We start from the raw sequence: 14,440 nt of genomic DNA on the forward strand, positions 1-14,440 counted from the left end.
CACATTTGGGTTCAGAAGATTTGCTGAAAACTCTGCTTTGAGGGAATTTTGACACTGCGGCTACTCATGAATGAAGAAACGAGGACTGTGGCATTTGCTGGTTAACTCCAATTTCCAAATGATTCATTTGATGTCACACACTCTTTCAGATATGAAACTGGGCTAATTAAAGACATATGTGAAAAATATAGCCTATACGATGGATATAAGGAAAACATACTTTTCCATGTGAGTGGTAAAGCCCGCAGCCACAAATACCTCTCCAGTTTGCTAGCCTCAAAAATGCATCCGCAAATATTATTCATCTCAGTGGTTTGCAAAGATTTATCAGGGGTTATAGCTTCCTGAAAACATCTGTGAAACTGGGAGTTTTGTGTATGTGTGTGTGTGTGTCACTCAGTAAACAGTCACTTTCTTTTACTATACCCACTAGCCTAAGAGAGCAGTAATTATGAGTAAGGCAGTCCGGAAGAGACTGAAGTGTTCAAAAAGGGATATTATGGGGAAAATATAGCTTGATGTTTACAATAATTTCTCCAATTTAAAGCCATAAAAAACATCTTTCCTACACGTCGATGTGTCTGCTTACCACTTTTTTGTGGGAGAAACTTTTGGAAAGAAAAAATCTGTCTGAATTTGCCCCAAATGCTTTTAAAATAACTTCTCATTTTGGATGAGGAAGGCAGAATATATCCACCTATAGATGAATCCTGAAACTCCAGGAGTTGAGTAACATGCGTCTGGTATTCATTGATTTTGTTGAACAACCGCTTCTTGGTTTATGGGTGTTGTTGAATCACTGTGTTAGATCAGATTTCTTCATGGTCACTAAGGCATGTTTAAAAGATATGTCTACTAGAAATAAGAAAAAAAAGGAAAAGTCCCCATGGGATGCAGGACTGATAGCTTGTTAGAGATTATAAGCACACTTGAGCGTGCTAAAGACTAAGCGTACAAATATGCACCCCAACCAATACCAGCATTTCTTTCCTGTGTTCACAGAGACTGGAGTGCCATTAACGTTACTCAGAGCTTTGGTTTGTGAAAGAACCGCAGGAGAAGCTACTGAATGACAGTGCTGGATTAAAAATTTGCTGATGATACTCATTTTCGGTCTTTCAATGTCTAGCTGGGATGGATGGTTTATAACGACCACTTCTGGCTGTGTAGCTGTGGAGCACAGAGGCAGTGATTCCTAGGAACTACTGGGCTTTCTCATCTTCTGTTTTAAAAACAGATGAAAAAGGGGCTGCTAGTAGGCTAAGCTATCTTTTCCTATTGACTTTGCCATATTTCTTTTTAGCTTATCCCTTTGATGTTGTCCATTAAGACTCACTGGTATTGTTCCCGATGCCTCATTAATTTTGATGATGGCCATTTCAGATAATCTATCATTTACAAAAAATCAATATTTCTTTAGGTTTGTGCCTGTTTCAGTTTTCCAGTCCCTCGCATAAATGGAAGGGTTTTCTCCAGAGCACTCTACACATGCTGGTTGAAGGTCTTTCCTTCTTACCCTGATGCCGAGCTCCAACAAGATCTTTGTGCGTGTACAAGAGCTGCAAGATAAGACATGCAAATATATAACGGATTATTACAGCTAAAGTAGACTAGACCTGTTGTTGGGGGCGTTTTTTGTTATTTTTGGTGGGTTTTTTTTTTTTTTGAGTGTGATGTCTTCTCTCTTTTCTGAGCTTTTTATATTTGCACCTGGTTTACTTAGAAGATAACACTGAAAAGAGTAATTTGGAGGAACTCCATATTTTTTCTGAACCGTTAATTTATCTGAGCAATGGCAAAGCTGGAAAATCTAGGGGGCGAGAACAGAAACCAAAACTACCCATCAAAATGCTGCACAATTTCCCAGGTAGGAACCTTGGTTTCAACTCTTCTATTTACTGTAACACAGATGACGATCCAGATGACCACAGCCAAAGTTCAACTCATTCTTGATGCTTCTCTGGAACCGAGCCAAAATCTTTTGATGTTTATCTCATGTACTGAAAATATAGCACAAAGATATAGAGGGGAATGGAATCAAAATTTTACAACCGGGAAAGGTGGATTTTGGGTGAAATTTGAATCCTCGTAGGGGTAAAGTTGGATCTAGATTAGTCCACAGAAATCTTAAAATACAAAAGAAAATCAAGGAAAAAGGTAAATGCTTTTAGACCCACAACTGGGAATTGGTAAGATACAAGCCAAAATCTAAGTCCTGGGTTAATTTTTGGAAAAGTGGGATGTTCCGCTTAAAGATATATGAGCATGACATTGATAGAAGAATACCTTAAAAAGGGTGCTTTGTACGATAGAAAAGGGCTTATAAAATAAGAAAGGCTTCCCCTAAAATAGAAAGAACAACAGCAACATAAAACACTCATCGTGCTTTCAGTGCGAAGTGAGAATTTGCACTCCTAACCTCCCACACTGGATCTTGGTCTTCAATAACGTTTCTGTTTTCTCTTCAGCTGAGCTAACGACAGATCTGAAGAAGTGTCAACACTGCAACCGAAAAAGCCCGAAGCGGCAGGAATGTCGTTCGCAGGGGAGATGGGAGTCATAGCAAATACTCTTTTCAAGGTTGGTTACTCCTGACTAATGGCATGTCGTTTTCAGCAAGAAAAGCCAAAAAACTTGCCCACAGGCAGCGGAGTGCTCCAGATGAGTCCCATGCCTACCCCAAGGAGCAGCCAGTGAGGTAACGCTGCTCCCGCTCCCTGGCTCCGCTCTCCTCTCCTGCTGCCAGCCCCGGTTCAGGCTGGGGTGTTTGCTTTAGTCAGAGGTTGACATCACCTGCAGCCGAGGAATCCAGCCTAATTCATGATGGCTCTACGTGTCATGTTCTCTGTTGGCAGGGGGAATTCATCTTATGGGACTTTACCTTCCAAAAGGTCACCCGTGCTCCCCCTCCCCATCTGTTTAGAGATTGGCGTCGCTATGCAATTCATCCCTGGTCTCTTGGAGTCTTAGTCTGGGATGAATCACCCTCTGGACATGCCAATTTTTCTCCAGTGGCTGCAGAGATGCTGATGTTTCCAATCTGGATCTCAGTCTGAGATGGCAAAAATTAGGAGAACTGAGTTGCTCAGTGCTGTAGATGGTGAACTGGAGCAGGCGGTCTGCTGTGACCCCATATTTTTCTCAAACTGGCATAAATCAGGACTAGTATGTGGGGAAAATCTCATCCTGAGGGCAATGAAGTGAGTGAATAAGGGAAGGACTGGCAGGTTGAGGGCTTCTTTGGTTTTCTTCATAGGTTTTGGTTCTCCGTATCGCATGGTCCAATGTGTGCTATCTGCTTTCAGTTCAGTGTTGAAAATGTCAACAGTTTGGAGGAGTTTGGGCTGGTTTAGTCTAAAACAGAGGAGAGCTCAGCCCAGACCCTTGCTATTATTTGAGTCTGGATTTTCCTATGTAAGTCCAACCCAGGAAAGACTTGTGTGGAAAAGAAGCGGGTGTCATCTTTGTGGGAAGAAGGTGGAAACGGGGTATTTCCCGGACAAAGAATGAACGAATTGCAAAATGTCTCACCTGTGAGACACTAAAATGAGTTCATTGAAATAAGTTACATGTTCCGTTTTGGTGAGTGAGCTGGAGTTTCACAAATGTATTCATGTTTTCATGAGTTGATGATGTCAGACACGATCTACTCTAAAATCCTTACCTTTTCAGACAAAACTTGTCATTCCCCCACAAATTTGTCGGTCTTGCTTCCTGGGACACAGCTTTCCTCTTAGTTACAGAAGGTAAAATAAAGCTGATCATGAGTTTTGAAATCTCAGCCACATGCACTGAGCAGAAAGCAAGTTGCCAAGGGTCTCAAACTTAAGTCAGAAGCTGGTACCATGGCTGATGTTTGCAAACAAAAACAAGAATGATTTTTTTTTTTCTGTCGTTTCCGTATTTTTCATTTTGTTCATTACTAAATATTTTAATTTCCCTCCCTTCTTCTGTGGCTTTCAAAGTTCAATTGCAAATGAGAAATCATTTTGAAACCAACAGATATTCTTTTCCCCCAAAAGTATTTGATGAAGTGTGCTCCCTTTTTTCACAATTATTTCAAGTGTTGATCAGCTGATCTCTTTCAAGAAAGGAGAACAAACAAGAAGTCCTCTGAGATATCCCCAAGGAATACCCGCCGCTAGAGGTATTTGTTGATGTGAGGAAAAACATGCCGTTTCAAAAATATTGCAGGCATTTCCTCTTTCCGCGAACTTACTCCTGCTTGTGGAAAACAAAGAAGAGAAATTCAAACTGGTGCATGTGGGCATCAGGTGTTTGCTATGAAGCATTTGCCAGCAAGGGACAGGTTTGCAAAGGGCATCAGACTCCAGGAGACCCCATGTAGACTGGGAAATGAGGCTTTACTCAGGTGTCCAAAAAAGGGGATTTATTTCTAAAATATCGGTGATCTGTGGCTACATGAAGATACCTTCGTAAATCCAGTCGTTATTCCCAGTGGGAGCTCCCGTTTCTCAAGAGATCTGAAATTCAGGCTGCTTCATTTTTTAGAAACCTAAACGAGCACTTAGCGCTTCTGAGATTCTGGCCTTGGCCAAACACACTGTAGCCAAGAACGAAAGTTATATGAACTCAGAAAGAACAAGCCATCAGGTTAACCTTTGGTCATCAGAAGAATGTAAAACATCTTAGATTTATTCCCCAAATCCAATTCAGGATTCATCTGCACTGAACAGGCAGTAGATCAGGGAAATAACTGGGAAATTCATGGATTAACCAACCTGAAGTCATTGCTGGCAGTAGGGTCTTTGTGTGATTTGTGCTCGACAATTTGTAAAGACCAGAATCTGTCATTCAAACCTAGTGGAAAAAGTTTTTTGGTGGGTTTTCTGTTTTGTTGTTTTTTAAAAAAAATCATCCTAAAGGAATTTTTTCAGCATAGTGATTGGAGCTTGCTTAACTTTCTATTTTTCCCAAAGAGTTGCTATGGAAGATTGAATCTAATAGATCTAAAAGCACCATGAGTGAACGCTAAATGAATGTGTTTGGCAGCAGTAAAGAAAAATAAGTTTGTACGGAGGGAAAGGAGGCAAAAATCCTGATCCTCATCTCTTTTGCTTTTCTCCTCTCCATCCTCCTGTGTGATGAGTGATATTATTCCATGCCCATCACGTCACTGAACATCATGTCATGTCCATCATGGGACTTGAGGAAAGCTGTATGGTTGGTGCCATCCCTGATGGAGATGCTGTCAAGTCATTGCAGAGAAAAGCCTATGTCCTTACTCAATTTTGTTCACCACCTCAGGGTGTGACTCATGACTGCTCCAGAAATTTGGTATGTCTCTGAACAACCCCAGATTTTGGTGGGTTTGGATTCTAAAGGATGTCTGTCATGCCTGGAGGTCTTTGAGGCACAGCTACTGAAGGGTAGGTTTCCAGCAGGGGAAGAAGTGAATGCTAATACAATACTGCCACCAAGCCAGACCCAAGATGTGTTGAGAGTTTTGCCTAACTCTTTTTCTTTTTTTTTTTGGGGTGGGCACATTGTTTCTTAGTTGCCATTAGCTTCAATGGGAGTGGTATTAGCTGGAGGTGGAGGGGCCTTTTGAGGACTGTAGAAAAGTGAGCAGGGGGTAAGACTGGAGCCACATCTCATTTCCCCTTCCTTGCTCACATAGCTCTTCCATAGCACCGGAAGAAATAAATTGCTTCGATGTCACTGATGGAGTAATTTGCCTCTCTTGGGTTTCCACCTATTCAGAGGGTGGATGAGATGCGAACTGATGGTCGTTCCCATGGCTGTTGCCCAGCACCACCAGATGCTGAATGTCAACGTTAAACCTCATCAGCATCCTCCATGATCAGTCCTGAGACCTCCAGCTTGGGCTGCTGTGATATTGACACTCCCAATGGGTACCTGCGTGTTTTAAACATACAGTGAGTTTAAAACGCGGTAAATTAATTGGCGTGATGCTTTTTGGAAAAATAGAAAGAAATTTCTTAAACTACTTTTATTTTATGAATAATCACTAGACAGACAAAATATTTCTAGGTGGTAAGAGCTGGAAGAACAAGTAGCCCCTCACTATACTGTGAAAGCCACAGCACTGTAGAAATGTAATATTTATTGTAAAAAGAGATACCTGAAAATGTCAAGAGACATTTTGCTGCTAACTGTGTCACAAATATCGTTCAGTGATATATACCGTAAGAAATTGCACCCAAGAAAGGAGGGAACTGATGTAATAGACATCTGGTCTAGATAAATTTGTCATGTCTGCTGTTGTAATTATATGCTAATGATATGATTTCGCACTGCTTATAATCTCAGAAGCATACTGTTTCTAATTATATATTACTCAGAAAAAAGGCCTTGCTTGCTTCTGGCTTTCAATTATTGTTTTTATCCAAACACCCTCCCCCTGCGTAGGTAATTTTACAGCTACAGTTGCTTCTGGTACCTGAGAACCACCTGAACGTTGGTGGGTTTATGCTCACTAATCCCTGCAAGGCCAGGGAAAAGTATAATTATTGCTGCATTTCAGTTGGAAAAAATCTTCAAAAGAGTGGTAGGGCTTTTAAATGTGCTTCTCAGAATAAAAGAAGAAAAATTCTGCGCCAAAAATACAGTTCGTTGCTTAAGTCCACCTCACCGTTTTGCATAGCAACACGTCTGTCCTTCAGTTTTAGTGTCTCGGAGACCTCTCCCCGTGTGCAGCAGCGTTACTTTAAAAGCCAGCCTCCAGAGATGGATGTGCAGCTGCCATAGTTTGCAAACATCTCCCACCGCTTACCTTGCCAAAGAAATGTTTTTTCTGGTGGCTTGCTCGCGGTACTTTGTGTTCTCTCTTAATTAATCAAAGAGTTCTTATCTTTTCTGCACTTCATCTTGTTTAACAAGCATTCCCCAAAGCATCCGAATTTTATTTCTAGGAATAAGCTTGTTGTCTTATTGGGACCATGTGTTCTCCAGAGCTTGCCCTGTCCTCTCTGCAGTACGCACGAGAAACCATATTGTTTCATTCCCAGAGCACTATCTTTGAACATTCATATTATTTTTATTAAACAGAACTCTGGTTTTTTTCTCCCTTCTCCCCTTTCCCCTGCACCCTCCAGCTAGATCCAGCCTCGACGAGTCAAAAAAAGAATAAATGGAAAACATTAAAGAGGCTTATGTCCATATGGAGGAGGATTGACATCGATTTGCAGACTGGGAATGCTGTGTTACACCGTCCGGTTCTGCCTTTGGTTATCCGTACACCGAAGATGCCTGTGCAGGTGAGTCAATGCCTGAGCATCTGAGGAAAAGGACAGATGCCCCCAATCCTCTCCCCTCACTGGAAAACCAGCAAGATGTTTTGCAAAAAAAATGCAGTCACCTCTGCATGCAATGCGTTGTGGTCAGCTCGCCTCCGCGGGCATCGGTTCGGCAGCCCAGAGGGAGTGCTCTTACACAGCAGCTCCTCCCCTCTTGCAGGACTGCTTGCTAAGGCTGGCGTGCGGGGCGCCGCTTCCCCAAGGGGGAATATTTGCTGCTGTTGCCAGCGGGGCTTCTCACGTGTCCCACAGCTGGGTGGCTGCTCCCCTCTCGTAGCCCCCGCAGCAGCATGGACATCTGTGCTTAGCACAGGCTCCCCCCCCCTCCTCCTCCTCTGGGTGAGAAAAGGCAGCAGTACGGGACAGGCAGATGGTTTTGTGCTTCCCTTATCTGTTCTGGTGAAAGCTCTTCAAGCCCGTAGATCTACCTAATTGGGGTTAATATCTCTGAACCATGTTGGAGTTGCCTTTACCTGTGGTCAGCGCTTGGCCTAGGAAGGACCTGAGCAACCCCATCTTTGCACTGAGAGAAGTTTAGAAACAGGTGGTGGAGAAAGATCAGAGCCTGGCTTGCGTCCCACCAGGTCTCCTCTCACCCCAGAAGCCAGGAGTTTCTCCCAGAGCCTTGTGCATTCAATGTAGTAGCCCTTGTTTGACCTGGTCAATTTTTCTCAGCATTGGCACATTGCAGGGAGGCCCAAAACATGCACTTGCAGCCCGCAGACATGCCTAGCTGTAGCTGAAGTAGCTCCTTGAGAGCTAACGTGTCTCTGCCTCATGGGCAACTCAAGTCCTGGGAACAGTGTCTCAGCAGAAAGCTGCTGGCCAACTCCACAAATCTCCACTTTCAAATCTTTCCCTACTGTTGCCCGCCTCTGTGAAGGATTTGGGATTCCTCCTGTCCCCAAAGTGCCTCTTGTGTGCTAAACAAGTGTTTCCACCACAGACCGATCAAGGCTGATGTGTGGCCTGTGGACACCCTGGGAGATGCTGTTGAGGACAGCAAAGGAACTGCAGGCTCGCTGTCATAGAATCATAGAATCATTTAGGTTGGAAAAGACCCGTGGGACCATCGAGTCCAACCACATCCTTCAGGGTGTCCCTCAGATTTCTACGTCTAGCACTTGCTTTAGGTCAACTGGAGAGAGATCTCTCCCTAGCTCCCCAAGTCGTCCACTCTGTCAGGTTAAACCATTGTAACGTAAAGAAGAAACCAGCTAGAGACTTTCGTCTGGGAGAGGTATCTGCTTCATTGCAATAATGAACCGCGCTGAGCAGATGTGAGGGCCCCTCAAAGTGAGCTGGATTTCTTCTGATGTTAATAAAACTCAGTCCCAGCCTTGAATATAGATTACAGTTGAATTGCAGCTGTGACTCAGAAAGTGACGTAAGAAACCGAGGAAAGGAAAAAGAAGAAACTGTTCAACCCTCAGCAAAGTTTTGGTACTCTTCAGGGCTGCTTTTGTGCTGGAGTGGTTTGGAACAGGGTGCCGACATCTGTTTGAAATAGATGGAAATGCCATGTAGTATCACTCCAACACCACCTTCCATAACGTCAGTCCTGATTATCAATATGGATGGGATGTTGAAATCTGGTCCTGAACTACGAAATTTCTTCTGTAACCTTTTCTTGCTCCCAATACCCTTTTCTCATTCCCAGAATGAAAAATGTCCAAGCGCATCCCCACTGCCCAGATTTCTTTGGAAATAAGTCTTAACTCTCACTTTGGACTGAGAGATCAAGAACATCAAAGGATCCCTAAAGCCAATGAGCAGGGGCTGGAGCTCAAATGTCTTCTCTCTGGGCTACAGCTACTCAAAAGCATGGTGAATACCAATATGGCTACTTTAACTGTGAGAAACCCATACAGCTCCCCCCTGGAACTGTAGAAATGTGAGAACTCCTAGCTGCGATAGCGGCAGACTGCTGAGAATCAGGCAGGGTCGTGCCTATAGCGCAGTTCAAAAAAATGTGCCAGATCAATAGGCATAATCAAGACCGACATTGAGTAAGAGGCCAGAACGACTAATCAGATGCTAACTTAGCTGATGCTGGCATTACTGAAAGCCTGGGGGCATAGTCCAAGGATAAAAACATAACGTCTTATCTAACCAAGGAGTCATTTGTGCACCACTAGTTACAACATGTACTTAAAAAAGGAAAGAAGGAAAGAAAAATATCTGTGGCACATGAAATTATTTTATGCCCCAGAAATGATAAGAAAATAAAGCTAAGTCTTCCTGCACCCAATCTTTATAGGGGAAAAGCCTATCTAGAGTTAACCCATGGCAACGTCTCCACGCTAAGTCCCCAGGATATGGAAAAATCCATTAAAAAAAAAAAAAAGTAAAATGGGGATAAAATCAAGATGAGTATATCTAAGACATTTCAAAACTCAGTTTTGGCGCATTTCTTGCTATTTGGAGATTGCTAGGATACATGGGGCCGCCCTGCTCCTTGGTTCAGTGAGAGTTCAGGCAGTCTGGCAGTCCTTTTGGCCAAGGCTCCTTTTCTGGCAACACATCTCCCTGTTTCTCAAGACTCTTCTTTTACTCCAGATTCAACAGGATGTTGAACTGGATCTTGCAGAACAGCTCATGGAGAGGAAAGGCCCTCTGACACAAAACAACGTCACTGGAGAGGGAGCTGTAATGTCAGGGAAGGCATCTGGAAGATGAAACCAAGAATAAACTAAGTGCTTCAAGCTATATCACTTCGTACGCCTGTGTTTTGTTTCCAGCCTTATGCAGTACAGCTCATGAGTCTTAACAAGGAAAGAACTCCTGTGCGAAGTTCAGTAAATTAAAAAAAAAAACACCCCACAACCAAACCACAGTCCTGCGGGGAAAAACTGGAATTGTATTTCCATAATATGGGCCTTTCCCAGAAAAGCCAGGCGCAGGTCAATGTGAAATGCAACACCTCATATGTGCAAGGGAGTCTGCCGGGTTCCTTCCAGCCTTTTCCATTTTCATCATTTGCCATCACTCGAAATATTCTGCCCTAACAACTCGCAACCACAACCGAGCTCTTTCTCAATGAGAGCTCTGGAAGAGCTCTGGCTGCCTAGAGTCAGGAGGGAGAAGACGCAGGTGACAGGGATGCTGAGTGCTGGGTGGGAGAAGTTACCTCCCCTCTGCCTATGGGGCAGGGTGAAACCATGCGGCCTCATTTTTCCCTTCCAGGAGTAACTCAGGGTGTGGTCTAGTGTGCAGGACCGTTGGTGTCTCATGGGAATGCCTCAGGTTCTCAGTGTTGGCCTGTCTTGATGGTCTTCAGCCAGTGGTGACACTGACTCATTGTCTTCAAGTGACATAATTTGGTCTTTTCCCAAGGGCTGGTAGCCGAGCAAGGTGACATCGGCACAGGTGTTATTTGATGTGACCACTGCTTTGCCCTGGAAGAACACGCATGTGCACGAACGCCTCTTCGCAGCCCTTTTCAAAATGTTTGAGCAGGAACAGCCATAAACCGGGCTGTATTGCCCCGAAGATGCAATCCAAGTCATTTGAGTCTAGGCCTTATCTACATCATATTATCAGGACCGAGAGAGCACAGATGCACCCCGGGAAGGGAGGGGACTGCGTGCACGAGAGGGAACGGCTTCGGCCCTTCTCTCCTGGCGCGGGGAGGGGACTGCGGGCAGAGCTGGGTAATGATTTGTCATCGCAAGGGCTGGGGTGTCTCTCTCTGTGGAGGAAACCTTGGCCGTGATTGACAGCAGGGCTGTTTTTTGCCGCTTCCCTCCCTGTTGACAAGTAAGAATGAAGCTTTGTCAGTCCATCATGGACATGGATATGCCAGATTATGTCGACTCCTTGGACTCCTCTTATACCATGCTGGAATTCGACAACCTTCGGGTTCTCCCAAATAACCCTGGTGAGATTTCTCTTTGCTTCCTCTTGAATAACCTCCACTACCTTTGTTATAAAGCTGAACACCCAGGAAAGGCAGGTAGGAGGTGTGGGGCAAAGGGTGGAAGGGGGAATATTTAAGCAGCTGACCTGTCAACTTGTGTTGCAGTTGCCGTTATGTTTGGGCTGAAATGTGACCCCTTCACCTGCCAATCCTATTTTGAGTTATTCTTTTCCTTGGCGGGCTGAGCGTCATGTCCTGGAGAGCCCGCAAGGTATTGTAAATGTTGGTGGACCTCTTGATGGCATGCTATAGGTTTGTCCCCCTGTATGATTTACAAGAGGAGTTATTACTAATATTTCTTCCTTAAAATGTGTGTTTCATCCCCATATATGGCTTAGGTCCATATTTAATCCCTGGGGAAAAAAAAAGTCATCTTAAATGGCATTTGTCTATTACTCAGCCAATACACCGTGTGCCCAACCGAGCACAATTTAACTTAAATTGAGAAGCAATATTCAAGTTGTTACTCGCCTTATATTTTTTTCTGTCTATGAAGAGCGTCTAAAAGCCTTTACAGCACACAAAGAACTTGGCTGCGAGGCGTGAATGTTTATACGCAAAGACTTCCGCTTTGTTCACAGAAACAAAGTGTATTACGTGATATTTAGGTTTTGAGTAGTCCAAAGTACTCTGACATAAGCGGACACTTTTCTGTTAAATTAACTGTTCACTGTGTGAAAAATGAAGGGCGTTTTAGTCATATAGCATGAAACCAATTGTGTAACCGAAAGAGATTCCGACTTTAGCAATGCCTTTGGAGAGTTTTGGCAGCATTTCATTTAATTTGTTAAGAAGCTTAGTGAAATTAAGATGGGATTTTCAGGGTCTCACGTTTGCTCATTAGCTGACTCATAAGAAAAAAATCAGAGTTTCAGTAGGGCTATTGTCTACAATACAAAATGATTGGACTTATTATTGTGGTGGGACATGGAGGGATGTCAGGAGACAAGAAAAGTTAAAAGGCCCAAAGAAATTTGAATTTAATTTGACTTCAAGAAAAGCTCCGTCTGTCCTCAAATAAAGGATTTTCAATACTTTTTTTTTTTTTTTTTGCCAGCTACAGATAGACTGGATCTTATTTCTTATTCTTGCAGAAAGGTTTCCATCTGCCATCCTACTCCAGAAATGTTATTTAACACAGATGTTTCTCTTTGTCACTTGCTGCTGAACAACAGGATATTTTTTTACTTTTTGGAGTGGTGCAAGTTTCCTCAAAATTCAATATAATTTTGCAAATTAACTCCAAAAGCTGTTTGGGGCTCTCTGTTGTTTCGTGCAGTGGAACTGACAGGTTGAGTTTTTTCTGAAGTTTATCTAGAATGAGTATTGTGTTATTTGTCTAGCTGTTAATGAGTAACTGGTTCTCTCAGGAACTAGCTGTTTTGAAATTAGCTTGTTTGTCTTGGGTAAGTGTCCTCTTCTATAGTTTGTAAAAATAACTTCAAAAAAGACCTGAAATGTCCATGCGTGGAAGTATATTGCTCATCAGCTGAGTTCGGTTCCTATAAGTAACCCAAAATAGCAGTTCATGCGGATACTCTGTGGTTTCTGAAAAATTTTCAGAGTTGTTAGAATCAAGAAATAATCTCATTTTAGATAATTTTTCAAGTCATACTGCGCTGTTTTAAATCATATCTTTCCCACTGTGCAAGATTATTCTGTATGATTTCCCCTACTAAATGTAATGGCGCAGTTTTGCCCCCTATATAAATACAAACAGGAAGGGGTGCAATATTTATTTTACTGGACTCAGGATCGTTTCTTACATTCTGAACAGTTCTTAAAGTGAAAATTTGAATACTTTCAAATAAGGTCATGCTTTCTTAAAACCAACCGTTTCCTTCTTTGGAATATTATTTCATTAACCTTTTGAGTTGATTAATGGTGTGGAGCACTTCCGGTGCTAAGCTTTCTGCTTCCGGAAGCTGCTGTCATTTTGAGATTTGCCGAGATAACACGTTTTGGGTTTACCACCTTTAAGTAGCTCATAATTGTCAAGTATTTTGAGACGAGTTCAAAGTAAAGAGTAGAATCCATTATGGGAGTGGAAGAGGAGTATAAAAAATTGTTTTATATAGAAAGAATGGCAAAAGGAAACGAATAAAAATCAACGCTAATCCTGTCTTTCCTTTATAAAATACGCGTTGTAACTGCAGCAACTTTCCCATTCTGTACAAACTTGTTTCCTTTACCTTGGCTGGCACTGCAAGCCATGTTCTCACTTGGTTTTTATGTGCTGTTGATACCCATTTCCTCACACTCTTGTCAGAGTTGTCATTTTGCTTAAAATATGAAGCATTATTGAAATATTGCACTAATTCTTTCGTTGCGTGTCGGCAAACACTTTCTCTCACGGTGTCGCTTGGTTTCCCATCTCAGCACTCAAACTCCACGCCGATCCTTGGCGCTTGGGCACAACGTTGGCGAAACACCGTTCCCAGCCCCGCCGCAGTCTAACCCCATTCAGGTCTTAAAAAAGCCATCAAAGATATTTTGAGAGGGCCTCACCATCCCCCAACCTGCACGTGTGCTTGTGAGGAGCTCTGGCCTTTCTGGCTGACCTCTTCATCATTGTTACCATAGCATTTGGGAACACTAAATCAAAACCTCCCCCTCTGTTTGCTAAAAGCTGATGTAGAAAGTGATTGACCTGCACACGGCCAGGGCTTCAGTGCTAGCCCCCCTTCAGCCCTGCATTTGTATGCACAGGTTTCGCAACGCTGGAGTTGGCCACCAAGTTCGACTGCATGTGTATGCCCTGAAACCTGCATTTATGATCTCTTTACATTCTAGCCCAGCACATGTAATTTGGGGATTCATTAGTTGCAAATTATGTGCACCAGAGCCACGAGCCAAGACTGGCTTGGATTTCTGGGTAGATAAGTGCAAAAGCCATTCTGGAAGGTATTGCAAGGTAATTCTCTTACACAACGTGCATCTAGGAGAGATGTAGCCAGTAACGTAACCGAAAGGAAAAGCAGCAAAGAGGTCTGCAGTGATCAGGTTTTGCGCAGAGCTCCAGCTCTGAATGGAAGCCAGGTACCACTCCCCAGCAGCATCCTCCCTGAGACCATCCTTACCGTCATTTCTTATCACTGTAAAACTTGGCATCTTCATTTCAGCCCTGGTTAAGTAGTGACTTACATACAGAGACAGCAGGTAGCAAAAATTTGGTTGCGAGCTTGGTTGACCCTAAAGCTGGTGAAGCCACTGGAGTACTTTCATCAGCCGTAGGTAGGCT

At 43.2% G+C, this 14,440-nt stretch overlaps 1 protein-coding gene across 3 annotated transcripts in view; it reads left to right on the forward strand.

Moving 5' to 3' along the window:
- The first annotated feature begins 1,439 nt into the window (after positions 1-1,439).
- LOC128908388 (hepatocyte nuclear factor 4-beta-like) overlaps positions 1,440-14,440 on the forward strand; it is a 37,558-nt gene continuing 24,557 nt past the window's right edge. Inside the window, exons 1-3 of one of the 3 annotated variants that reach the window (XM_054198492.1) lie at positions 1,440-1,867; positions 2,469-2,580; positions 7,080-7,241. Coding sequence is in view for 2 of the 3 variants with exons in the window: in XM_054198493.1 (XP_054054468.1) it covers positions 11,046-11,160 (115 nt within the window). In the remaining variant the exon portion in view is untranslated. Of the gene's footprint in view, positions 1,868-2,468; positions 2,581-7,079; positions 7,242-10,928; positions 11,161-14,440 lie in introns of those variants that run through there. The other 2 variants (XM_054198493.1, XM_054198490.1) reach the window with 2 other exon arrangements.

This window comes from Rissa tridactyla, chromosome 4, assembly GCF_028500815.1.
Source record: "Rissa tridactyla isolate bRisTri1 chromosome 4, bRisTri1.patW.cur.20221130, whole genome shotgun sequence".
In the NCBI taxonomy this organism is placed as follows: domain Eukaryota; kingdom Metazoa; phylum Chordata; class Aves; order Charadriiformes; family Laridae; genus Rissa; species Rissa tridactyla.